At 50.9% G+C, this 27,288-nt stretch overlaps 1 protein-coding gene across 3 annotated transcripts in view; it reads left to right on the forward strand.

Moving 5' to 3' along the window:
* Nucleotides 1-322: 322 nt before the first annotated feature.
* LOC147101507 (1-phosphatidylinositol 4,5-bisphosphate phosphodiesterase delta-3-like) overlaps nt 323-27,288 on the forward strand; it is a 275,280-nt gene continuing 248,314 nt past the window's right edge. For all 3 annotated transcript variants that reach the window (XM_085966655.1, XM_085966656.1, XM_085966657.1), the window contains exon 1: nt 323-704. In XM_085966655.1, coding sequence (XP_085822781.1) covers nt 617-704 — 88 coding nt within the window. In that variant the 5' untranslated portion in view covers nt 323-616. The remainder of the gene's footprint in view (nt 705-27,288) is intronic.

A 27,288-nucleotide genomic window follows, 5' to 3' on the forward strand; every position in this document is an offset into this window, starting at 1 on the left:
TTTTCACCAATCCCCTGGGGTCCAGAGACTAAACTTTGAAGACTGCTGTGCAGAGTGTTGTGTTTACAGGAATGGGCTGCACAGGGTCCTGAGGACTGGAGCCTATTACAGGAATTGACTGATTTTCCATTTAGTAGATTCCATATAAAAACAATGGTCCCAGCACTAAGATTGTTCTCTTATCAGGAGTGAATTGAACAAATACAGTCGACATTCCCTTTCCAATTTTAGCTCATTTGGCGGCAACCCTTTCCTTATACAGAAGCTGAAAGTCACATGAGCTGAATTCCTGGTTTATAAGCAAAGGGTAGGAGACAAGAAGCTTCTCATTAACAGGAGCCAGGCGGCAGCTTCAAGAACATTGCAGGGGAGCAGAGTTTGTGCAAAGGACGGGCGGCTGGGAGGAGGTGGACGGTGAGCAGAGGCAAGGCTGAGAGGAACAACCCAATCCAACGGGACAGTGGAGCTCCGGGCACCGAGACAAGGGGCAGGAAGGAGAGGTGGAGGGAGAGAGGCTCGGCTCAGCCCAGCCCAGCCCAGCCGGCAGTCAATCAGAGCCTGGCTCTGTGTCTGAGGCTCCGAGCTCAGGAAACACAAGGCAGCGAGAAGCCGGACCATGATCGGCACCAGGTCCAGGGGTTCGCAGCTCCCGGACCCCGACCCAGATCCCAAGAAACTCGCTCTGAAAGCCTTCAAGAAAGTTGGTAAGGATCGGTGGGCACTGGGCACCGCTGAGGGGAGGGCAGGGCTGTGCCCAGCCAGGCATTGGCAGGAGGGCGAGGAAGGGTTTAACGGGCAGCGTTTAGACTGTGACTGTGCTGAGATTCCACTGCACACAAACTCTGACTAAATAAGGACTTTTCAGCTGGATCAAAGAGGCATTCCTCAAAGGTTTCCCCCGGGGTTTACAGAGCGGCCCAATCTGGAAGCTCTCTCCCTCTCTGTCCTGTGTCAGATGAGGGAGATACCTGGCTTTTCACAAGGTCACATCTGGAAATGTCCGAAGTCTTTCCCGGATCAGTGTGGATCTGGGCAGCGCTGGCGGTGCAGACATTCAATTCAATTCAATTTTATTCAATTTTATTTGTCATATATGCAGCAGACGTGTGTACTGCACAATGAAATGTTGACTTTTACATGGGGCAGAACCCCTGTGTGTGTGTGTGACCCTGATCACAATGTAAAGCTCCGGTCAACCTCAGCACACAGCAGAGGGGCTTCAACCATCCTGTGCATGCAGCTTGTTAAAGAGGAGGTAAGTCTGGGCCAGCAGTTTTTGATTATCTTGGACACCAATAGTCCCCTTCCAAACTACTGAGAATTACCCAACTCCTTCACTAATGTCTTTCAGTGAGATTCGGTGTCAGATTTTGTCTGATTTAGGCTCCAGTGAATCTCCTTGGACTGTTTTACTATGTTTAATGGTGCTATATAAATGTAAGTTGTTGATGTTTAGGGAAGGCAACCTCCTTCGCCAGTCTGGCCCATATGTGACTTCAGTCTTTTTTTTGAGCAACCCATAAGCAAAAGTACTGTAGCTAATAAAACATTAAATGAAACTTAACAAATTAAATTGAAATTTGGTTGGCCGGGGTGCTGATGCACTCCAGTCCCCGCGGCGCCCACCGGTCGCGGAAGGTCTTGAGTGTGCCGGCGGACACCTCGTGCCCCATCTCCAGGGCCACCCGGGTGCAAACGTGGCCGTGGAAGAGAGGCAGGCAGTCAGGCCGAACGACCCCCTCGACCGCCCGCTGCCTGGACCAGTTAATGGCCACCTTGGCCAGACCCAGGAGCAGTCCGACGAGGAGGTCCCCCGACCCGCCCGCGCCCCCCCCCCCCCCAACCGCACCAGGTGACCAAAGGTGACTTCAGTCTCACTCCGATGTGGCTGACTCGTAACTGCCCCTAAAGCAGCCCAGCAAGCCAGTCAGCTGCAGCAAGTCTCTACAGAGGACAAGGCTCACCGCCACCTTCTCAGGGAGGGGCAATAAATGCCAGCCTTGCCAGCGATGCCCACATCCCAGGAATGAATTTTTTAAAAGCAGAGTTTCTCTTTGTCCGATACAGACCATCTCTCTCCTTGTGTACTGTATACTGAGCAAACAGAAGTTCTACCTATATAAATCCAGGCGCTGGTTGTTGTATCAAGTGATATGGGGATCAGGAGGGAAAGTGGAGTTGAGATCGAAGATCAGCCATGATTTTATTGAATGGCAGAGCAGGCTCGAGGGGCCGTATGGCCGAATCCTGCTCTTAATTCTTATGTTTGTGGGATCTTGCTGTGTGCAAATTGGGTGCCGTGTTTCCTACATTACAACAATGAATACATTTCAAAAGTACTTTATTGGCTGTAAAGCGAGGTTGTGAAAGGTGCTATATAAATGCAAGACATTCTTTACCTACGCGAAGACACCTCAAGAACCAGAGAGCTTGGGCATGAGCCACAACATGTGTGCCGGATTCCTGCTGGAGTTTGAACAGCAAAAAACGCACAACTTATCAATACCACGCTTCCAGAGCACTGGGAAGCTTTCCGCTGATTCCCTAGACCGGAGCACCCTGCCCATTAGAACACTGGCTTGCAGGGTTATCTGGAGCCAGGTGTGAAGAATCCCAGCCCCTGGTGAGAGGGCAGCTCCTCCAAGACCCACGTGTGGACCAGGCTGGCCAGCCAGCAGCAGATCACCAAATCTGCCAGTGAGGGGTTATAATCTTCATTAGACCACACAGAGCACTGGGCACAGCCCTGGTCTCCATATTATAAAAGAGATATAGAAGCACTGGAGAAAATGCAAAAAAGATTTACAAGAATAATACCAGAACTGAAAGGTTGTAACTATCAGGAAAGGCTGAATAGGCCGGGGCTCTTTGCTCTAGAAAAGAGAAGACTGAGGGGTGACCTGATCGAGGCCTTTAACATTGGGAAAGGGTTTGATAGGGTGGGCATGGAGAAGATGTTTCCGCTTGTGGGGGAGACCAGAACTAGGGGCCATAAATATAATAAGATAGTCACGAATAAATCCAATACCATATGGAATAGTTGAGGTGAATAGGATAGATGTAACGCTAAATAAACACATGAGGGAGAAAGGAATAGAAGGATGTGCTGATAGGGTGAGATGAAGAGGGGTGGGAGGAGGCTCGTGTGGAGCATAAACACCGTACGGACCAGTTGGGCCGAATGGCCTGTTTCTGTGCTGTACAGTCTATGTAATCATTGTAGGATGCTCCTTCAGAGCGTTGCTCAATGGATGATGCGTCTCCATCTCTCACGGTCCGCGGATCGCCTCATGGTGGAGCAGATCCTGTATCCTGGGACTTGAGGTCAGTGGTCGAGAGCCAGGTGCGTCCTGGCCTTCCAGAGAGGGTTGATCTGATTCAAAACTCCCATGATCATCTTGGAGCCACCTCAACCCCAAAGAGGCCCCACCTACTCCACTCCCCCACCCCCCACCCCCCGGCACATAGATTAGTTGGTCTTTAGATAACTGACAAGCATTGCTGGAGCCCTCATGAGGCAGACAGCTGGTACCACCGGCTCCTCACAAATAGCACACTGAGCAGCACCAGGCGTTCCTCATTTTATCTGTTTTCAAACTGTCACTGGTTAGTTAGTACTGTGCTAATAGTGGAGTGCGAATAAAAAAGAAAGAACTTGCATTTATATAGTTCCTTTCACGACCTCAGGACATCCCAAAGTGATTTACAACAATGAAGTGTAGTCACTGTTGTCATAAGAAATAAGAAATAAGAACAGGAGTCGGCCATTCGGCCCCTCGAGCCTGCTCCACCATCCAATAAGATCATGGCTGATCATCGATCGCAACTCCACTTTCCCGCCCAATCTCCATATCCCTTGATTCCCCATGAGTCCAAACATCTATCGATCTCTCTCTTGAATATACTCAAAGACTCGGCATTCACAGCCCTCTGGGGCAAAGAATTCCAAAGATTCACAACCCTCTGAGTGAAGAAATTCCTCCTCATCTCAGTCCTAAATGGCCGACCCCTTATCCTGAGACTCTGCCCCTAGTTCTAGACTCTCCAGCCAGGGGGAAACAGCCTCTCAACATCTACTCTGTCAATCTCCTTCAGAATCTTGTATGTTTCAATGAGATCACCTCTCATTCTTCTAAACTCCAGAGAGTATCGGCCCATTCTACACAATCTCTCCTCATAGGACAGCCCTCCCATCCCAGGAATGTAGGAAACGTGGCAGCCAATTTGCACCCAGCTGTTTTTAGGTGTTGGTTGAGGGATAAATATTAGCCAGGATATCGGGGAGAACTCCCCTGCCCTTCTTCAGAATAGTGCCACAGCATCTTTTACATCCAACTGAGAGAGCAGGCGGGGTCTGAGTTTAGCGTCACTTCTGAAAGTTGGCGCCTCCGACAGTGCAGCACTCCCATAGCACTGCATTGGAGAGTCAGCCTAGATTTTGTGCTCCAGTCTCTGGAGTGGGACTTGAATCCATGACCTTTTGAAGCGAGAGAGAAAAAAGAAAGACTTGCATTTATATAGCGCCTTTCACGTCCTCAGGACGTCCCAAAGCGCTTTTACAGTTAATGAAGAACTTTTGGAGTGTGGTCGCTGTTGTAATGTAGAAATCTCGGCAGCCAATTTGTGCACAGCAAGCTCCCACAAACAGCGATGCGATAATGACCAGATAATCTGTTTTAGTCATGTTGATTGAGGGATAAATATTGGCCTGGACACCGGGGAGAACTCCCCTGCTTTTCTACTACTAACACTGAGCCAAGACTGACACCGACACACAAGGAATTCAACATAAACTGCTGGTTAATATTTTAAGCAGAAAAGTCCCAACAACTCCGACTGCAGGTAGGCAGGAACTGCCATGTGGTAGGTGTAACATTGATGAAGCATTTTTATTGAGTTTCAGATGGTTCCTTTAGTTCAGTCACAATGTATAAAGAAGATTAAAAGCCACCTGCTTTCAGAATCTAATTGCCAGCCTAACCCAGTGCAGCGTTGTGAGGACTCCTGGTCAGTTTGACATCCAGCTGGGGGGAGGAAACAAGCCACACAATTTAAACAAAAATATTATGTACAGTACATGACTGGAAGCTCCTTTTGAATTTAGCTGATGGCTTTTGCAATCCATGAAGCCCTGGCAAGTGTTTTGGGTGGGTTTAATTGAACATCTCGAATCAGCGAGTCCGTCTGGAACTTGTGTAGCGATTGGCTCCTGAAAGTATAATAAGAATATAAGAAAAGAATAACTCCATAAAAGTCCATTCTAAAATATATAATTGTGTATGAAAATTGTACATAGTTTAACATATATTGTAAATATTTGTTATATATTAAAGTTATTTACTCGCTTGTCCATCCATTGTATATGAGTTAAAAAGTGTCCGATGGAATTCAATGCCAGTAAGTGTGAGGTGATACATTTTGGTAAAAAGCAGCAGTATTATACTGTGAATGGGAGTAGGCTCGAGGCTGGGGGCGAGCAGAGGGATTTGGGGGACAGGTTCACAGGACATTAACGGCAGTGCATGTTGATAAGGCTGTAAAAAAAACTGATGGCATTCTAGGTTTTATCATAAGAGGTAGAGAATGTAAAAACCAAGAGGCAATGATGGGCCGATATATAACCTTAATAGAAACATAGAAACATAGAAGATTGGAGCAGGAGTAGGCCATTCGGCCCCTCGAACCTGCTCCGCCATGCAATGCGATCATGGCTGATCATCCAAATTCAGTACCCTGTCCCTGCTTTCTCCCCATATCCCTTGATCCCTTTAGCCTTAAGAAATATATCCAACTCCTTCTTGAATATATTTAATGAATTGGCCTCTACTGCCTCCTGTGGTAGAGAATTCCACAGGTTCACCACTCTCTGGGTGAAGAAATTCCTCCTCATCTCTGTCCTAAATGGCTTACCCCTTATCCTTAGACTGTGACCCCTGGTTCTGAACTCCCCGACCATCGGGAACATCCTTCCTGCATCTAGTCTGTCCAGTCCTGTCAGAATTTTATAAGTTTCAATGAGATCCCCTCTCATTCTTCTAAACTCCAGCGAGTATAAGCCACATCGACCCAATCTCTCCTCATACGTTATTCCTACCATCCCAGGTATCAGCCTGGTGAATCTTCGTTGAACTCCTTCCATGGCAAGAACATCCTTCCTCAGATAAGGTGACCAAAACTGCACACAATACTCAAGATGTGGTCTCACCAAGGCCCTGTACAACTGCAGCAAGACATCCTTGTTCCTGTACTCAAACCCTCTCGCTACGAAGGCCAACATACCATTTGCCTTCTTAACCGCCTGCTGCACCTGCATGCTTACCTTCAGTGACTGGTGCACAAGGACACCCAGGTCTCGTTGCACTTCCCCTTCTCCCAATCTATTGCCATTCAGATAATAATCTGCCTTCCTGTTTTTGACACCAAAGTGGATAACCTCGCATTTATCCATGTTATATTGCATCTGCCATGATTCTGCCCAATCACCCAACCTGTCCAAATCATCCTGGAGTTTCTCGGCATCCTCCTCACAGCACACACGCCCACCCAGCTTTGTGTCGTCTGCAAATTTGGAGATATTTCCCTTGTCTAGATCATTAATATATATTGTGAATAGCTGGGGTCCAAGGACCAATCCCTGCGGTACCCCACTAGTCACTGCCTGCCACTCGGATAAAGAGCCGTTTATTCCAACTCTTTGCTTTCTGTCTGCCAACCAGTTCTCTATCCAAGTCAATACCTTGCCCCCAATCCCATGTGCCTTAACTTTACATGCTAATCTCTTATGCGGGACCTTATCGAAAGCCTTTTGAAAGTCCAAATACACCACATCCACTGGTTCTCCCTTATCTATTTTACCAGTTACATCCTCAAAAAATTCCAGTAGATTAGTCAAGCATGATTTACCTTTTGTAAATCCATGTTGACTTTGTCCGATCCTGTCACTGTTTTCCAAGTGCGCTGCTATTACATCCTTTATAATGGACTCTAGCATTTTCCCCACTACCGATGTCAGGCTTACCGATCTATAATTCCCTGTTTTCTCTCTACCGCCTTTTTTGAATAGTGGGGTTACATTAGCTATCCTCCAATCCATGGGTGCTGTTCCAGATTCCATCGAATGTTGGAAGATGATCAGTAATGCATCTACTATTTCTAGGGCCACTTCCTTAAGTACCCTGGGATGTAGATTATCAGGCCCTGGGGATTTATCGGCCTTCAATCCCGTCAATTTCCCTACAAATACTGATTTCTTTCAGTTCCTCCCTTTCATTAGACCCTATGTTCCCCGACATCTCTGGGAGGTTATTTGTGTCCTCCTTTGTGAAGACAGAACCAAAGTATGTATTTAATTGTTCTGCCATTTCTTTGCTCCCCATTATAAATTCCCCTGATTCTGACTGCCTCAGTTGGAGTAACCTGTACAGTATTGGGCTCCACACTGTTGGAAGGATGTTGAGGCTTTAGAGAGGGTACAATGTAGATGCACGAGGATGCTGTCTGGTATAAGGAAATACAAATATGAAGAAAGACTTGAAAAGTTTGTACTTTTTTTCATTAGAATGATGCAGCTTATGGGGCGATATGCTAGAAAGGATGGGACAGGGTAGATAGAAGCAGACAGCTTCCAGTAGTTGAGGGGTCTAGAACGAGGGGCCAGAGATATAAGATTAAATATAAGAGATTTAGAACAGAGGGCAGGAGAAACATCTTCGCACAGAGAGTTGTGAGGCTGGGAATTCACTCCCAGGGTTAGTGGGTGAGGCAGAAACTGTGTCAACATTCAGGATTAGATCAGAGAGGGGGTGGAGGGATAGGGGGATGAAGGGATAGGGGGGTGGAGGGATAGGGGGTGGAGGCATAGGGGGTGGAGGGATATGGGGATGAAGGAATAGGTGGTGGAGGGATAGGGGGGTGGAGGGATAGGGGGGTGGAGGGATAGGGGGGTGAAGGGATATGGGGGTGGAGGGATATGGGGTAGAGGGGTGGAGGGATAGGGGGGTGGAGGGATAGGGGGGTGGAGGGATAGGGGGGTGGAGGGATAGGGGGTGGAGGGATATGGGAACAGGACGGGTAAATGTGAATAGAACTGTTTGCTTACATGGAGAGTTAACATTGATATGCACTGGTTGTGTAGAGTGACCGGTTTCTGTGTTGTAACCTCTAAGTATTTCTATGAATTTCATTAAATTCGCCTGCAGTTAAATCAGCGTTTCTGTCATTCTGCTCCCTCCTAAAGATGTGGAGCCACAGGATTGATCCAATAGCTAAAGAAATGTTTCTTGTTTATTATCCTGAGAACCCTATCAAACTTACCCAGATCTCAGGGCCAGTAAAGATGCCCTTGATGCCATAGGGAGATAAGACTTGCCAATGAGTGTATAATATGTAAGCTGAAACATTTAGAGTAAGATGGACAGAAAATACACCAAACCCTCATGGACATAGAGGGCGGTGCCTTTCACTGGAGCACGGCAGGAGCTGTGGCCAGTGGCAGAGCTAGGATTGGAAATTTGGGTGGGTCCCAGCTGATGGTGGAGGGGCCTGAGTGGGATGGGAGGGGCTGATGGTGGAGGGGCCTGAGTGGGATGGGAGGGGCTGATGGTGGAGGGGTCCCATGGGAGGGGCTGATGGTGGAGGGGTCCCATGGGAGGGGCTGATGGTGGAGGGGTCTGGGTGGGTTGGGAGGGGCTGATGGTGGAGGGGTCCGGGTGGGATGGGAGGGGCTGATGGTGGAGGGGTCCCATGGAATGGGAGGGGCTGATGGTGGAGGGGTCCGGGTGGGATGGGAGGGGCTGATGGTGGAGGGGTCCGGGTGGGATGGGAGGGGCTGATGGTGGAGGGGTCCGGGTGGGATGGGAGGGGCTGATGGTATAGGGGTCCCATGGAATGGGAGGGGCTGATGGTGGAGGGGTCCGGGTGGGATGGGAGGGGCTGATGGTGGAGGGGTCCGGGTGGGATGGGAGGGGCTGATGGTGGAGGGGTCCCATGGGAGGGGCTGATGGTGGAGGGGTCTGGGTGGGTTGGGAGGGGCTGATGGTGGAGGGGTCCGGGTGGGATGGGAGGGGCTGATGGTGGAGGGGTCCCATGGAATGGGAGGGGCTGATGGTGGAGGGGTCTGGGTGGGATGGGAGGGGCTGATGGTGGAGGGGTCCGGGTGGGATGGGAGGGGCTGATGGTGGAGGGGTCCCATGGAATGGGAGGGGCTGATGGTGGAGGGGTCTGGGTGGGTTGGGAGGGGCTGATGGTGGAGGGGACCGGGTGGGATGGGAGGGGCTGATGGTGGAGGGGTCCCATGGAATGGGAGGGGCTGATGGTGGAGGGGTCTGGGTGGGATGGGAGGGGCTGATGGTGGAGGGGTCCGGGTGGGATGGGAGGGGCTGATGGTGGAGGGGTCCCATGGAATGGGAGGGGCTGATGGTGGAGGGGTCTGGGTGGGTTGGGAGGGGCTGATGGTGGAGGGGTCCCATGGAATGGGAGGGGCTGATGGTGGAGGGGTCCGGGTGGGATGGGAGGGGCTGATGGTGGAGGGGTCCCATGGAATGGGAGGGGCTGATGGTGGAGGGGTCCGGGTGGGATGGGAGGGGCTGATGGTGGAGGGGTCTGAGAAAGAAACGGCAGTCGAGATTCCAGATGTCACTTGTTCAGTCGCTAGGGGACATATTTTTCAGGGGTGAGGGACCTGAGTTGTAGGAAAGGGTGAAGTATTTAAACCTCTAGCACGTGTGATAAATTCTCTTTAAGGGAGAAGATTCGGGGAGATTTGATCAAAGTGATGCGAGGCACATTGTTGGTCAATTCAAGTCCAGAAGCCATGATGGCGATCAGCGCTAGATACTGAAAGGGGCAGGTGAGAAGACACTGGGGGTAATTGTAACTTTTGGTGAGCGTGTAAAATGGGCAATGTTGGATTAGCCTCTGTTATACCCCTCTCCCCATTCTCATTCATTGACTTCACTCGAAAGGAAAATCAGACAGGGCGTGTAATGGGCGGCTGATCTAATATCGCTCATTTGACACTATTGCGCAAAGTTAAAATTACCCTCAGTGTTACCCAGGGTGCAATTTTAACCTAATCCACCCATTGGGAAACTGCTGAGATCGGGGGCAATGTGGATTTTACACCCAGCCCAGTGGTGCTCTCAATTGAAGTAAATACAGAGTAATATTGGATGGGGTGTAAAACCGGCGATGCTCTTGATCCCCTGGGATTCCCTCCTGGCGAGTTAGGTCAAAATGTGGAATGCTTTGCTACAAGTGGTGATCGATGTTAAATCGAGTGCAGCATTCAGAACGGCTCCTGGATAATTACTGCCAGACGGCATGAAAGGGACTGGTGAGAAAAGGTTGTTTGACTGACAGTCAAGAATCATCCAATCAGATAACGCCTGTCTATTGGCTTTCTACTTGGCCTAGGAAGGCAGTGCGCCGTGAGGGTGGGCGTGTCGGGGGACCAATGGCGAGGGTGTTGGTCACGGGGTGCGTGGAGGTTGGAGGTCCTGTGAGGAAACCTAATAGATGACGTCCAATCAGAGTTGCTGACCCGAAGTGAACAAACAGAAACCGGCCTTAGATTGAGCTGTCACAGGCAGCGGGAGTGCAAAAAAACCTGGAATTTTATTCCTGCACAGGATCCACACCGACTCTGGATTCTGTGCAGGGTCTGCACTGGCGCTGGATTCTGTGCGGGGTCTGCACTGGCTCTGGATTCTGTGCAGGGTCTGCACTGGCGCTGGATTCTGTGCAGGGTCTGCACTGGTGCTGGATTCTGTGCAGGGTCTGCACTGGCGCTGGATTCTGTGCAGGGTCTGCACTGGTGCTGGATTCTGTGCAGGGTCTGCACTGGCACTGGATTCTGTGCAGGGTCTGCACTGGTGCTGGATTCTGTGCAGGGTTGGCACTGGATTCTGTGCAGGGTCTGCACTGGCTCTGGATTCTGTGCAGGGTCTGCACTGGCGCTGGATTCTGTGCGGGGTCTGCACTGGCTCTGGATTCTGTGCAGGGTCTGCACTGGCACTGGATTCTGTGCAGGGTTGGCACTGGATTCTGTGCAGGGTCTGCACTGGCGCTGGATTCTGTGCGGGGTCTGCACTGGCTCTGGATTCTGAGCTGGGTCTGCATTGACTCTGGATTCTGTGTGGGGTCTGCACTGGCTCTGGATTCTGAGCTGGGTCTGCACTGGCGCTGGATTCTGACCAGGGTCTGCACTGGAAGTGTGAGAGACTTGCACTGTCTCATAGTGCAAGCCTCATTAAAAAGGAATGTTCTGGGGGAGCCTCCAAGCATCTCCAGAACTTGTACTGCTTTGGCCGCGGTGGCATGCTGGTGTGTCAGCTTGCCAGAGCAGAGGGCTGCACAGCTGGAGTGCAGGCCTGCACTGCCAGTGCAGCAGCACCTCTTAAAGGCAGACTAGCTGTTGTCATAGCCATCATCCTTCTCAGGATGTGGAATGTGGGATTCTGGCTTTCCCAGCACTGAGTGTAGGATCGGCAGAGACCAGGCATACTGCAACTGGGACCCACCTGAGGGTCCAGGCTGGCATTGTGGAGCCCCTTTACATAGGGGGCAGCTGGGGGTCTCCCGGTACCTCCATCCCAAGACAGCCAGTGTTGGGTCGGACACCCCGGCCTCTTCAGTCGCCATGGACCATTGATGCGCCTCTAGTGATACAGGTGCCCGCCACTGTCATACGCTACAGGGCACCTCTCGCTGACCCTGTGAACTTAGGCAAGGTCAGTGGCAGAGATGCCAGGTGGGCGTAACTCTGCACTTATGCTGGGGTGCAGCCACCCCACCCCCGCCCCCAACCTCCCCCACGGATATTGGGCCCCTCCGGCTTTATTCATATGATGATGTCAAATAGGATCCCATTGTGGGCTTCCGGGCTGAATTCCCTCATCCTGTGCTCCCAGCTGCACTCAATGGGTCTACAACACCGTAGCGCTGATTTTCTGACCCATGCTCCCCTTGATCTCAAGTCCGTACTGGTAGCACGGGATTGGTGAATCTACAACTAATGAATGTAATTGGCTGCAGGCAGCCAGACCTGGGCTTTGTATTCAATTGGAAACGTCTGTTCTTAATGGGTTTTCTATATTGTTTTAATTCATATCAGACTACACCAAGTACTGAGCCATTAGGGAATCCATTACAAGGGCAAACTGTATGGAGAAAGCAGCAATATCCCCACAGTAAAACTGTACCTCACAGGCTGGGCGATCGGCTAAGCTCTCAGTTTGCTTGCTTAATTGAAAGGGAGTGGTTGTAAAATAAAAGAGCCCCATGGCATAAATCACAATTCAGAATATTGAACTCTGACCTCTGTGGCCAACGTTGCCCAAGTACAACACTGAACATCAAACCAACTGTTTCATGCAAAAGTTTTATTTGCTTATCAGACTCTGTAAGAAACATGTGCTAAAAAAGGTAAATGAGCACCTCATGGGCTGATTATATATTTTTGTTTTGAAGTTGCACTGTTTCTGAATCCTGCTGCATTTTTTGGTCCCTGTGTATTATTTGGCTGCAAATAAAACTGATTAAGTACACATTGGTTGAACACTTTGTTATTTTCGGTTTGCTGAAGGGATGGGATAACATATTGGGCATCCCATGCATTCTCCGCTGTACCTCAATTCCAGGTTAATTGTTAAGCTTGTTTAGAGTGCGAATAAGGATGCAGGATTTGTTTGATAATCGACTAAATCTAACTACAAACACAAGACAAAATGTTAGTAAATAGCCTGAACTGTATCAACTGGTGAGGTAAATGTGGAGGCTAGCGTCAGATCAATAGCAAAACAGCCAATAGGGCTGGATGGTGAGCGGAGGAGGTTATAGAGTGGGAGAGGGGAGAGAATCCCGGGAGAGAATCCCAGGAGAGGGGAGAGAATCCCGGGAGAGGGGAGAGAATCCTTATGAAAATGAGCTTAGCACAAAGCTCCCTGGGCAATAGTCCGTGTGCTGATTTTATTATTTAGATCAAACAGTATTTGTCGTGTGTCACAGTCACACACTCGAGCAGCATTGAGCTGGTGGCCTGTGAGCAGAGGCCCAGGAACACACTGGCCAGCAGGGGTGCCGGGGGTCACAGGTGAGGGAAGGTGGGGGTGAGGGAGAGGGAGGGGGAGGGTAAGGAGGAGGGGGAGGGAGCGGGAGGGAGCGCGCGGGCGAGGGTGAGGGTGAGCGGGAGGGAGCACACGGGTGAGGGAGTGCGTAGGGGGGAGGGGGAGGGGTATGGGTGAGAGGGGGATGGGGAGCAGGTGGGGAAGGGGGCTGCACTGGTCCCGGGCCTATGAGTACCGATAAAAAGAACAAAAAATCTGAATGCTGGAATCTGAAGTAAAATTGAAATTGTTGGAAAAACACCACCGGTCCATCAGTGAGAGAGAGGAGACCTGTGGACATTTTAGATGAACATTGGTTGTGATGAAGGATCACAGCTGATATGTTGATCCATCTCTTTCCAGATTCGGACTCATGGTTCTGCCCAGCCGATAGCCACAGAAATTGTTCCAACTCTCCCCAGATATGATGCATGGGATGGTGGAATAGGGTCGAGGGGCTGAAGGGCCTCCTCCTGTCCTATGTCCCTGTCCCTGTCCCAGATATGATGCAGGGGAGAGTTGGAATACTACTTTATGCCAGATGGCTTCCTGAACTGTTGTGCTCCCAGACTGTCGCCCCTGGATCTGACCCATGGTCCTGAGCCTTGCCTGGCTGTAGCGAGGGTGGGTGAGAGAGAAAGTCCAGGCCAGGGCTTGGAGCTGCGGGGAATCGAAGGGTGGGAGAGCTCAGGGCACATGGGAATCGGGATCTTGCATCAAGAGAGGACAGGAGGGTTAAAGAAAGAAAGACTTGCATTTATATAGCGCCTTTCATGACCACAGAACGTCCCAAAGCATTTTACAGCTGAGGAAGTACTTTTGAAGTGTAGGAATGTAGGAAACGCAGCAGCCAATCTGCACACAGCACGGTCCCACAAACAGCAATGTGATAATGACCAGATAATCTGTTTGTGATGTTGATTGAGGGATAAATATTGGCCAGGACACCGGGGAGAACTCCCCTGCTTGTGCTTGGGGCTGGGAGGGAGTGGTGAAGCAGGAGTCTGGAAGGGGCTCATACTCCCCCAGATCCATTTTAAAAAAGGCAAGTTTAAACTCTGACACACTGATATAATTTTAGATTGAAATGCTCCTAAATGGTGTCTCCAGTAACAGCAAATGGAATACTCCAGAAGGAAAAATGATCACTGGGCCTTTGCCAAGTGATTGCTCGTGGCGAGAATCCCAGGGAATTTAATCTGAGTTGCCGGAACACATTCCTGACTTTGCACCAGCCGCAGCATTAACATTAATTTCATCTCACTCCCCAAGCCTTTCTGTATCAGTGACAGGACATAGGACAGGAGGAGGCCATTCAGCCCCTCGACCCTGTTCCACCATTCAATTAGATCATGGTTAATAAATGACAGCCAGCACGGATTTGTTAAAGGAAAATTGTGTTTGACTAACATGATCGAGTTCTTTGATGAAATAACAGAGAGGGTTGATGCGGGTAGTGTGGTTGATGTTGCCTGTATGGACTTTCAAAAGGCGTTTGACAAAGTACCAAATAATAGACTTGTTGGCAAAATTGAAGCCCATGGGATAAAGGGGCAGTGGCAGCGAGGATACAAAATTGGCTAAGGGACAGTGGTGGTGAACGGTTGTTGTTCAGTCTGGAAGGAAGTGTGCAGTGGTGTTCCCTAAGGGTCGGTATTGGGCTACTGCTCTTCTTGATGTATATTAATGACCTGGACTTGGGTATCTTGGCCATAATTTCAAAGTTTGCAGATGACACACAACTCAGAAATGTAGTAAATAATTCTGGGCCCCACACTTTAGGAAGGGTGTCAAGGCCTTGGAGAGGGTGCAGAAGAGATTTACTAGAATGGTACCAGGGATGAGGGACTTCAGTTATATGGAGAGACTGGAAAGCTGGGGTTGTTCTCCTTGGAGCAGAACATTTTCAGGGGAGATTTGATAGCGGTGTTCAAAATCATGAAGGGTTTAGATAGAGTAAATAAAGAGAAACTTTCCAATGGTATGTGGGCTGGTAACCAGAGGACACAGATTGAAGGTGATTGGCATAAAGAACCAGCGAGGAGAGGAGAGACAGTTTTGTTACGCAGCGAGTTGTTGTGATCTGGAATGCACTGCCTGAAAGGGCGCTGGAAGCAGATTCTGCAATAACTTTCAAAAGGAAATTAGATAAATACTTGAAGGGGAGAAATGTGCAGGGCCACGGGGAAAGAGCGGGGGGGAGTGGGACTAATTGGAGAGCTCGTTCAAAGAGCCGGCACAGGCACGATGGGCTGAATGGCCTCCCTCTGTGCTGTGTGATTCTACTATCTTAACTCCATTTACCCGCTTTGGGTCCGTAACCCTTAATATCGTTGCCTAACAAAAATCTATCAATCTCAGTTTTGAAATTTTTAATTGACTCCCAGGCCCAACAGCTTTTTGGGGGAGAGAGTTTCAGATTTCCCCCACCCTTTGTGTGAAGAAGTGCTTCCTGACATCACCCTGAACGGCCTGGCTCTAATTTTGTGCCCCTTTGTTCTGGACTCCCCCCACCAGAGGAAATAGTGTCTCTCTATCTACCCGATGAAGTATTTTAATCAGGTGGAACACCTCAATTAGATCGCCCCTTAATCTCCTATACTCGGGTCTGTGCAACCTGTCCTCGTAACTTAACCCTTTTAGTCCCAGTATTATTCTGGTGAATCTGTGCCGCGTGGTGACTGTGGGGCACGTCATTCAGATTTGGATGTCCTGGGAGATACCAAGTCAACCCAGTTTTGGCTCCGGCAGAGAGGTTTAGCTGGGAGGGTGGGGGCCTGGCTACATGGCAGAGAAAAATATTACATTCAAAATGATCTCATCTCAAGTGTCAATTGAGGTTTATTAAGCTTACATACTCCTATCACACAGTTCAAATTAAATAAGCTCCTTAAATCAACACTGCACATTCCTCTCCGCAATATCAAACCTGGATCACGTCCCCTCCTATTCTCCAATGGAAACAACTTCAGTTTGGTGGGTCATAACCTGGAGCCCCGAGTCCTGCAATCACCCTCCTTGCTGTCTTCCGCTCCCTCTCCAACCCCTCACTGCTCTGCTGATGGTCGGGGGCCAAAGCTTCGCACAGTCGGGTACACTTTCCGTTGCTGTGCTCCTGATGGGGAATCGTGTTCTCTGGGAATTCACGTTCACGCAGCCACGATGTTCCGCCCAAACTGAACATTTACCCCATTGCAAATGTGGTCCTGGCAGTGATCAAAGGTTCGAATCGGATCCGGAATTAGAAAAGGAAAATGCTGGAAATACACAACAGGCCCATTGACATCTGTAAAAGAAAAGGCAGCTTAGTAATTAGGGTGGGGCCTTTCGTCAGAACCAGTCTCCACCCGCAGTGTTGGCCTGTCTCTCTGTTCAATCCCTGACAGTCCTGCTGTACATTTCCAGTTTACACATTCTCATCTTCTTAGCCCCGATTTTAACTCTGGGCGGGGATCGAGGCGGCAGGGTTCGAGGCCAGCGGGGGTCAAGGGTCGTGTGGGTGAGGGTTCGAGGCCAGCAGGGGTCAAGGGTCGTGAGGGTTCGAGGCCAGTGGGGGTCGAGGGTTATGTGGGTGAGGGTTCGAGGCCAGCGGGGATCAAGGGTTGTATGGGTGAGGGTTCGAGGCCAGCAGGGGTCGAGGGTTGTGTGGGCAGGGGTCGTGCAGGCAGGGGAGAACCGCAAACCAACCCAACCATGTCAGCGCGAGGCCTTCATCTGGATGGATTCAGTCAGCCTTCCACCAAAACTGACAGGAAGCAGCAATTGGCTGGCGAGTGTGAGCACAATGTTGGGTGGCTGTGGGGGGCTGGGGTCACTGCCAGGGACTGCGGGAATGGTCCCTGGCACTCTGGTAAATCGGGAATGGTCCCTGGCACTCTGGTAAATCGCGGGGAGGGGGCCAGAAACCTGGGGCAGGGGAGGCCTAAACTTTCCTTGTGGGGCAATCCTGCTCCTCCAGGTCCCACAAGGTCACCCACTGCAGAGCCTGTTTGACCCGTCACTAATTAGTTTCATTCAGGTACACGGGAAGGAAGGTGAGGAGCTTGTCAAACACGGAGAATCAAACAGTCGCTGTAAGAGCTGGGCAGTGAGCATCGTAATTGGGAACCTTGGACAACTTTATCCTATCCAGGGCACTGATCCACTCTCAAATAATCCATGGTGATGAGGACCAACTCATCAACATCCAACACTTACCGAACAAGGATTATGGTGAGGGCATCAGACACGCTAACCAGCCACTGTTACTGGTACAGTATTCGGCACATATTACCTGCCCTTAGAAACCACTGCAACTCGGACACTGCTTCTGAAGTTTTGAATTATAAAGTATCTAATGTAAGATAGGCCCTTACTGTCCAGGGTTGTGTCTAATCAAAGGTCAGGACTCAGGATGTTCTCTCTGCCCTAGTATACTAGAATTGGGAGGGTGTCTGTTTTATCTGAGATTCTGCAATGTGTTCTGTTTAGGGCAAATTGTGTTTGACTAACTTGATTGACTTTTTTGATGAGGTAACAGAGGGTGGATGAGGGCAGTGCAGTTGATGTGTATATGGACATCGAAAAGGCATTTGATAAAGTGCCACATATTAGGCTTGTTCGCAAAACTGAAGCCCAGGGATAAAAGGGGCAGGAGCAGCATGGATAGGAAATTCTGTGCTCATCGAGTCATCGAGTTACACAGCACAGAAAGAGGCCCTTCGGCCCATCGTGTCCGCGCCGGCCATCAAGCCCTATCCTAATCCCATTTTCCAGCACTTGGTCCGTAGCCTTGTATGCTATGGCGTTTCAAGTGCTCATCTAAATGCTTCTTGAATGTTGTGAGGGTTCCTGCCTCTACCACCCTTTCAGGCAGTGAGTTCCAGACTCCAACCACCCTCTGGGTGAAAAGGTTTTTCCTCAAATCCCCGATAAACCTCCTGCCCCTTACCTTGAAACGATGCCCCCTGGTTATTGACCCCTCTACTAAGGGGAAAAGTTCCTTTCTATCTACCCTATCTATGCCCCTCATAATTTTGTACACTTCAATCAGATCCCCCCTCAGCCTTCTCTGCTCTAAGGAAAACAACCCCAGCCTGTCCAGTCTCTCTTCATAGCTGAAGCGCTCCAGCCCAGGTAACATCCTGGTGAATCTCCTCTGCACCCTCTCCAATGCAATCACATCCTTCCTATAGTGTGGCGACCAGAACTGCACACAGTATTCCAGCTGTGGCCTAACTAGCGTTTTGTACAATCCTATGATTCTATGTGTGTTTGTGGTACTGAATATTTATCTGACTACGCAGGCTGTGTGAGCCTCAGCACCACTGCAGCCAACCAATACCGGCCTTCTGGGCAACGTTCCCCCGAAGGTGCAGGGGCACGCAGCCATGCATCGATCGGGAGGTCCCGTGCAGGCCGCTCACCAGCTGTTGCTACTGGAAATTGCGGCCGGGCAGGAAATTTAAAGGGACCGCGCACGAAAGAAAAATAGAGGGAACGTTGCTTCTGGCTCGGCTGTAACCCATTCCTAATATTCAGAGGCCACCCCAAGGATGTCAGTGCACACACAACCCCAGCAGACCACCAGAGATAGGATGCTTCCCACAAGAGCACAAGTGGAACTCAACACTCAATATTGTAAGGTGTCAGCCGTGGCTCAGTGGGCAGCACTCGCGAGTCCGAAGGTTGTAGGTTCAAGTCCTCCGTCCAGAGACTTGAGCACATACTCCAGTGCAGTGCTGAGGGAGTGCTGCACTGTCAGAGGTGCCACCTTTCGGATGAGACGTTAAACGGAGGCCCTGTCCTCTCAGGTGGATGTAAAAGATCCCATGGCACTATTGAAAGAAGAGCAGAGGTGTTATCCCCGGTGTCCTGGCCAATATTTATCCTCAACCAATATCACGGAAAAACAGATTATCCAGCCATTATCGTATTTCTGCTTGTGGGATCTTGCTGTATGTAAATTGGTTGCTAAATTTCCTACATTGCAACAGTGACTACACTTCAAAAAGTACTTCATTGATTGTAAAGTACTTTGGGACGTCCTTAAGACGCTGTTCTTCTTTCTTTCCCAATATTGCATCGTTTTTGTCACTCGGTGATGCCACAGCACAATAATGGAGGAGAAATGGACACCAGAACAAGGACTGTGCATCTCATCGGCCGCTTATCCCACTCCACAATTACTCCAGCTGGCCTGGAACAACAGGCAGACCCAGACTGGAGTGAGCCAGACAGTGCTAGGTTTGGCTACTTGTGAACAAAGCAGATATTGCCTCACTTGTGATGTGGAGTCTGGCGATATCTGGCAGGGCTGATTTGGAAAGCTGTGTGATCTATAAACACCTTCTCATTAGCTGTAAACTGCACACCCAGTCAGAGCGCCATTCCCTCACACCTGGTGCTGTGTATGGTGCACACCTGCTCACTCCAGACACACCCAGCACTTGGCAGGAGTGAGCAGCTGCTCTGTTGTGAAGGTGTTGGGGGGCCTCAGTCCTGTACCGGATTAGCATTGACCCAGAACCCTCAGAGTTACTGGTGCCTAGACCACGCTTCCTGCTCTGTGTCAGCATCGAGAAACTGGCAACTCTCTCCCTCACACACTGTGTTAGGAGGAACTGACAGCGATGTCACTAGAAACTCTGATAATTGACAGACATTTTAGATCAGCCCCTGGACGGCGGTCGGCCCCTCGACGGCGGTCGGCCCCTGGCCGGCGGTCAGTCCCTGGACGGTGGTCAGCCCGAGGAATCCTAGCTGGTTCCCCCTTACACTCAGTATTACTGTATTTAAATATACTTGCTGCTGGCTGTACAGAACTGCTTCTGTTATGAACACAGTATTCCCTGGGAGGAGCACTTGTATTTAAAAAGTCATTTGCTTGTTTACCAGAGTTTGTAAACTAGACTAAAGTGAACTTTTGATTATTTGAGTGGATGTGGGGCAACTCAGTGTCCCATGGGCCTGGGTGTGGAACAATGCTCACTACAGAGACAGGCTGACACAGGATTGTCTGTTCATGTAATTCCAAAATAAAATCTCAGCATCGACAGACAATTAACTTCATTTCAGCAGAGTGGGAGTGAGCAGTCATGGTCAGTCATGCTCAGTGAGTAATACAGGCCAATTCTCAGCAGTCTGCTGCAGATTCCAGGAGATTTTGAGGAAATGATTTCAGTCCAGAGTGCGTCTTTTCTCTCGGCTGAATGTCAAGCTCCAGCATGTTGGCACAAGCCCAGATTGTAAAACGGCCCAAAATAGGGTAAAAGGCAACGGCCATAGTGCTCCCTTGGGTTCAGGATTTGGTACAGGGCAGTGTACCCCGGGGTATAGGGACTGGAACAGGACAGTGTACCCCAGGGTACAGGGACTGGTACAGGGCAGTGTACCCCGGGGTATAGGGACTGGAACAGGGCAGTGTACCCCGGAGTATAGGGACTGGTACAGGGCAGTGTACCCCAGGGTATAGGGACTGATACAGGGCAGTGTACCACAGGGTATGAGAGCTGATACAGGGCCGTGTACCCCAGGGTATAGGGACTGGTACAGGGCAGTGTACCCCAGGGTATAGGGACTGGTACAGGGCAGTGTACCCCGGGGTATAGGGACTGGTACAGGGCAATGTACCCCGGGGTATAGGGACTGGTACAGGGCAGTGTACCCCAGGGTATAGGGACTGGTACAGGGCAGTGTACCCCAGGGTATAGGGACTGAAACAGGGCAGTGTACCCCAGGGTATAGGGACTGAAACAGGGCAGTGTACCCCAGGGTATAGGGACTGGTACAGGGCAGTGTACCCCAGGGTATAGGGACTGGTACAGGGCAGTGTACCCCAGGGTATAGGGACTGGTACAGGGCAGTGTACCCCAGGGTATAGGGACTGGTACAGGGCAGTGTACCCCAGGGTATAGGGACTGGTACAGGGCAGTGTACCCCGGGGTATAGGGACTGGTACAGGGCAGTGTACCCCGGGGTATAGGGACTGGTACAGGGCAGTGTACCCCAGGGTATAGGGACTGGTACAGGGCAGTGTACCCCAGGGTATAGGGACTGGTACAGGGCAGTGTACCCTGGGGTATAGGGACTGGTACAGGGCAGTGTACCCCGGGGTATAGGGACTGGTACAGGGCAGTGTACCCCAGGGTATAGGGACTGGTACAGGGCAGTGTCCCCCAGGGTATAGGGACTGGTACAGGGCAGTGTACCCAGGGTATAGGGACTGGTACAGGGCAGTGTCCCCCGGGGTATAGGGACTGGTACAGGGCAGTGTACCGAGGGTATAGGGACTGGTACAGGGCAGTGTACCCCGGGGTATGAGAGCTGATACAGGGCAGTGTACCCCGGGGTATGAGAGCTGATACAGGGCAGTGTACCCCAGGGTATGAGAGCTGATACAGGGCAGTGTACCCAGAGTATAGGGACTGATACAGGGCAGTGTACCCCGGGGTATAGGGACTGGTACAGGGCAGTGTACCCCGGGGTATAGGGACTGGTACAGGACAGTGTACCCCAGGGTATAGGGACTGGTACAGGGCAGTGTACCCCGGGGTATAGGGACTGGTACAGGGCAGTGTACCCCGGGGTATGAGAGCTGATACAGGGCAGTGTACCCCAGGGTATGAGAGCTGATACAGGGCAGTGTACCCCAGGGTATGAGAGCTGATACAGGGCAGTGTACCCAGAGTATAGGGACTGATACAGGGCAGTGTACCCCGGGGTATAGGGACTGGTACAGGGCAGTGTACCCAGGGTATAGGGACTGGTACAGGGCAGTGTACCCCGGGGTATAGGGACTGGTACAGGGCAGTGTACCCCAGGGTATAGGGACTGATACAGGGCAGTGTACCCCAGGGTATAGGGACTGGTACAGGGCAGTGTACTGCGGGGTATGAGAGCTGATACAGGGCAGTGTACCCAGGGTATAGGGACTGATACAGGGCAGTGTACCCCGGGGTATAGGGACTGGTACAGGGCAGTGTACCCAGGGTATAGGGACTGATACAGGGCAGTGTACCCCGGGGTATAGGGACTGGTACAGGGCAGTGTACCCCGGGGTATAGGGACTGGTACAGGGCAGTGTACCCCGGGGTATAGGGACTGGTACAGGGCAGTGTATCCCGGGGTATGAGAGCTGATACAGGGCAGTGTACCCCAGGGTATAGGGACTGGTACAGGGCAGTGTACCCCGGGGTATAGGGACTGGTACATGGCAGTGTACCCTGGGGTATAGGGACTGGTACAAGGCAGTGTACCCCAGGGTATAGGGACTGGTACAGGGCAGTGTACCCCGGGGTATAGGGACTGGTACAGGTCAGTGTACCCCAGGGTATAGGGACTGGTACAGGGCAGTGTACCCCAGGGTATAGGGACTGGTACAGGGCAGTGTACCCCGGGATATAGGGACTGGTACAGGGCAGTGTACCCCAGGGTATAGGGACTGGTACAGGGCAGTGTACCCCAGGGTATAGGGACTGGTACAGGGCAGTGTACCCCAGGGTATAGGGACTGGTACAGGGCAGTATACCCCAGGGAATGAGAGCTGATACAGGGCAGTGTACCCCGGGGTATAGGGACTGGTACAGGGCAGTGTACCCCAGGGTATGAGAGCTGATACAGGGCAGTGTACCCCGGGGTATGAGCGCTGATACAGGGCAGTGTACCCCGGGGTATGAGAGCTGATAGAGGATTCTGTACCCCAGACTGGAGAGGTCCCCGGCCCTAGGGCATGGAGTGAAAGTTCACCTGGCCCAACGATCTCTTCTACTGGTCTCGTCAATGCCTCTATGAGTGAGACAGTTACCAAGTTTTGTGTCATTCAATCTTCAGGTGACTATATAAAGATTCTGTCTCGTACTGCGGTATGTGCTTTGCACTGAGACTGTTTGCCGCTGCATTAAATAAACCCAGACACTTGCTTTACTTTCTCCATCTGTCCATGTGTTTAACCCCCGACCTACAGACATGTGAACAATTAAAGATTAGAAAGTGAGGCCAGAGACGTTTGTAGCGAGCTGCTGATTTGACCATCTGTAAGTCGCAGACTGGTTCACTCTGTGTCCAGGTGTCAGGCAGACGTGGTTGGGTGGCTGGTGGGGACCGTGGGGCGATGTCCTGTTTCCAGGACGGAGCCACACTCTCGGGGAGCGGGGTCAGAGTCTGGACTGCATCACAATGGCCTTTGTTCTCTGAGTCCGTGTTTCCTGCGAGTGTGGCTCCCTGGCAGGACCTCGAGACTGTGAATCTCTCCCCCTTGTATCTTCCAACAACAATCTACATTTATATAGCGTCTTTAACATAGTAAAACTTCCCAAGTCGATCACGGGAGCGTTAGCCAACAAGATTGGACAACGAGCCAGATATGGCGATATCTGGACAGATGACCAAAAGCTTGGTCAAAGAGGTAGGTTTTAAGGGGCCTCTTAAAAGTGGAGAGAGAGGCAGAGAAGTTTAGGGAGGGAATTCCAGAGCTTAGAGCCTCGGTAGTTGAAGGCACGGCCGCCAATGGTGGAGCGATTAAAATCAGGGATGCTCAAGAGGCCGGAGGAGCACAGGTTTCTCGCAGGGTTCCTCAGCCATTCAGACCACAAGGTACTGGGATCAATCCCTGATCTATGCTCAATTATCCTATCTCAGCAACAGGTCTGTCAATGTGGTGCTACGATTATTCAGGGTTCTTGTTCCTGTTCGCTGTCCAGTAATTCCTGATGGAATGTGCATGACTTGGCTGTGGTGCTGCAAGCGGTCGAATAGCCTGCTGATGCTCTCTACGTTGACACATGAAGAGTTGGCACTTGGACATGGTACGGGTGATTGCCCCCCCTTCCCCCTGCCGAAGTTGTGCCCCAGGCATAGTCCCGTCTCCAGGGGAGAGGGATTGGGGATAAAAGGGACAGGAATCACTCATCAATAAATAACTCTGTGAGGACCTGATCCTCTCACGCTATCCGAGAACACAAGGTGTGCTCAAAACTCGGGACTGATAGCAGCTGTAGCCTCTCCCCGATTAACTGTTAACTGAACTCCCGTGTTCCCGTGTTCCACATTCAGGCAGCTCGCGGTCCTCAGTAAAAGCCTTCACGGAAACAGCGTTGGTGCAACGACACACATCACATGCAAACACTCCATTGCAGCGCTTGTGTGTAGTGTCATCGTGAGAAAATCCATGCATGACTATTCCCACTTTGCCTTCATCAAAACAATCAAAATATTTTGCCAAATACTTTTCCATGAAGACAATGGAACACAAACTGCACAACCCCAGATCAGGTCTCTCATCTTTATTGGCCAATGAGTGTTGCTGCCGCCATTTTCTCATGGACCACTTGTCTCGGTGATGTCAGGTGCTGAATGTAATGGCGAATCACAGAGTCCCTCGCATCATCCCATTAACATTCGAAACGTTTGCATGTTTTATAATCTTAGAAACGTGATCCTAGCTCCACAAATTACAACTGATTCAAACTGGCCCACACACCCACACCCCCCCACACACCCACATACACCCACTCCCACGCACACCCACCTGCACACACCCACACCCACACCCACACCACACACACCCACACCACACACACACCCACACACACCTCAATCCCTTGTCCTGTGTATTTGGTCACTATTAGTAATAAATGATATACAAAGCCCAATATTATAAATCTTCCCCCCAGCGCTCACACACCTCCCAGTAAATGGATTTGAAGATGTGGTGAGTGGTGTTCCACAGGGGTCTGTGTGGACCACTCTCTCAATTACTATACCGGAATTAATGGAACAATATCAACATTTGCAGATGACACCAAATTGGAGAACGGCAAATTGCGAAGAGGATTGTAATACAACAGCAGGATGGGCAGATAGGCGGCAGATGCAGTTCAGTGTAGAAAAATGTGAAGTTATACATTTTGAAGGGAAGAATAGGGAGAGGAAATGCACCTTAAATGGCAATATTTTAAATGGAATGAAGGGACAGAGGGACCTTGATGCGTAGATACACAGGTCATTCAAGATGGACGTAGAAAAGGCCATAAAAAGGCAATCAGAATCCTTGGTTTTGGAGCTAGAGGATTAGAATACAAAAGCAAAGAAGTAGCGTTAAATTTGATTTAAGATGTAGTTGGAGTATTGTGTGCAGTTTTGGTCTGATGCGCTATCAATTACTCATAAAAGACTGAGAGTTAAGAGAGTAACTAAAGGCTTTTATTAACAAAAGAATGAAGGTCTGCCTCGAGTGGTCGACCGGTCCAGAAATACAAAGGGCTGGGGAGCAGTCACCTTTATACTAGGACTTGTGGGAGGAGTCAGCCGAGGCATGTCCAGGCATGTACACAGTGGAATACAAACAGTGGTTTACCACATTCACCCCTTGTTTAAAATTGAGTCCGGCGGGGTGAAGTGTATTAAAAGTTAGTGTATTGGAGTCTCTCTGGAGGTCTTGTCTGGCGCTGTGATCGGCGTGGCGACGGCAGGGGTAGTGGAGCTTCCGGCGTCGAGTCCTGCGTGGGCTGTGGCACAGGCGTGTCGTCCTCGTAGATGTCAAGCGGGTCGCGGGGCCCAGGCCTGCCGTCTGCTGGGGCTGGATATCGGATCGTGGGGGGGGTGGTAGTGAGTAGTGGGTTACTGCGGCCCCCGAGGGTGCAAGGTCTCTTATGGAGACTGTGTCCTCCCGCCCGTCCGGGTATGCAATGTAAGCATACTGGGGGTTGGCGTGGAGGAGATCGACCCTCTCGACCAGGGGGTCCGTTTTATGGGTCCTCACGTGCCTTCTCAGTAGGACCGGCCCTGGGGACGTCAGCCATGGCGGTAGCGATGTCCCCGATGTGGACTTCCTTGGGAAGACAAACATTTTCTCATGAGGGGTGGCGTTAGTGGCAGTGCAGAGCAGTGACCGAATAGAGTGGAGCGCATCGGGGAGCACATCCTGCCAGCGGGAGGTTGGAAGGCCCCTAGACTTTAAGGCTAGCAGGGCGGCCTTCCAAACTGTCGCATTTTCTCTTTCCACCTGTCCGTTCCCCCGGGGGTTGTAACTGGTGGTCCTGCTTGTGGCAATACCCCTAGTTAGCAGGTACTGACGGAGTTCGTCGCTCATAAACGATGAGCCCCGGTCGCTATGGATATAGCTGGGGAAACCGAACAGGGTGAAGAGGTCGTTCAGACATTTAATGACCGTGGCACTGGTCATGTCCGGGCAGGGGATGGCGAACGGGAAACGGGAGTACTCATCAATAATATTGAGGAAGTACACATTGCGGTCGGAGGAGGGGAGAGGCCCTTTAAAATCAACGCTCAGGCGCTCGAAGGGGCGAGTGGCTTTTATCAGGTGGGCCCTGTCTGGTCTATAAAAGTGCGGTTTGCACTCAGCGCAGACTTGGCAGTTCCTGGTCATGGTCCTGACCTCCTCAATAGAGTAAGGCAGGTTGCGGGCCTTGATGAAGTGGAAGAACCTGGTGACCCCCGGGTGGCAGAGGTCATTGTGGAGGGCCCGCAGTCTATCGATCTGCGCGCTGGCGCAGGTGCCACGCGATAGCGCATCCGGGGGTTCATTGAGCTTCCCGGGCCGGTACAAGATCTCATAATTGTAGGTGGAAAGTTCGATTCTCCACCTCAAGATCTTGTCATTTTTGATTTTGCCCCTCTGCTTGTTGTTAAACATGAAAGCAACTGAACGTTGGTCAGTGAGCAGGGTAAATCGTTTTCCGGCCAGGTAGTGCCTCCAAGGACGCACAGCCTCCACAATCGCCTGGGCCTCCTTCTCAACAACGGAGTGTCTGGTCTCCGGGCCTTGGAGAGTTCGTGAAAAGAAGGCCACGGGTCTCCCCGCCTGATTGAGGGTAGCGGCCAGGGCAAAGTCGGACGTGTCGCTTTCCACCTGGAAGGGGATGGATTCGTCCACTGCGTGCATGGTGGCTTTGGCAATGTCTTCCTTGATACGGTGGAAGGCTAAGCGGGCCTCTGCCGTCAAGGGAAAAGAGGTGGACTTGATCAGCGGATGGGCCTTGTCCGCATAGTAGGGGACCCACTGGGCATAATAGGAGAAAAACCCTAGGCACCTCTTCAGGGCCTTGAGGCAGTGGGGCAGTGGGAGTTCCATAAGGGGACGCATCCGGTCGGGGTCGGGGCCGATGACTCCGTGTTCCACAACACAGCCAAGGATGGCGAGGCGGTTTGTGTGGAATATGCACTTCTCCTTGTTATAGACAGGTTC

Source organism: Somniosus microcephalus, chromosome 24 (genome assembly GCF_052327205.1).
Source record: "Somniosus microcephalus isolate GS21.2 chromosome 24, FLI_Smic_1.0, whole genome shotgun sequence".
In the NCBI taxonomy this organism is placed as follows: domain Eukaryota; kingdom Metazoa; phylum Chordata; class Chondrichthyes; order Squaliformes; family Somniosidae; genus Somniosus; species Somniosus microcephalus.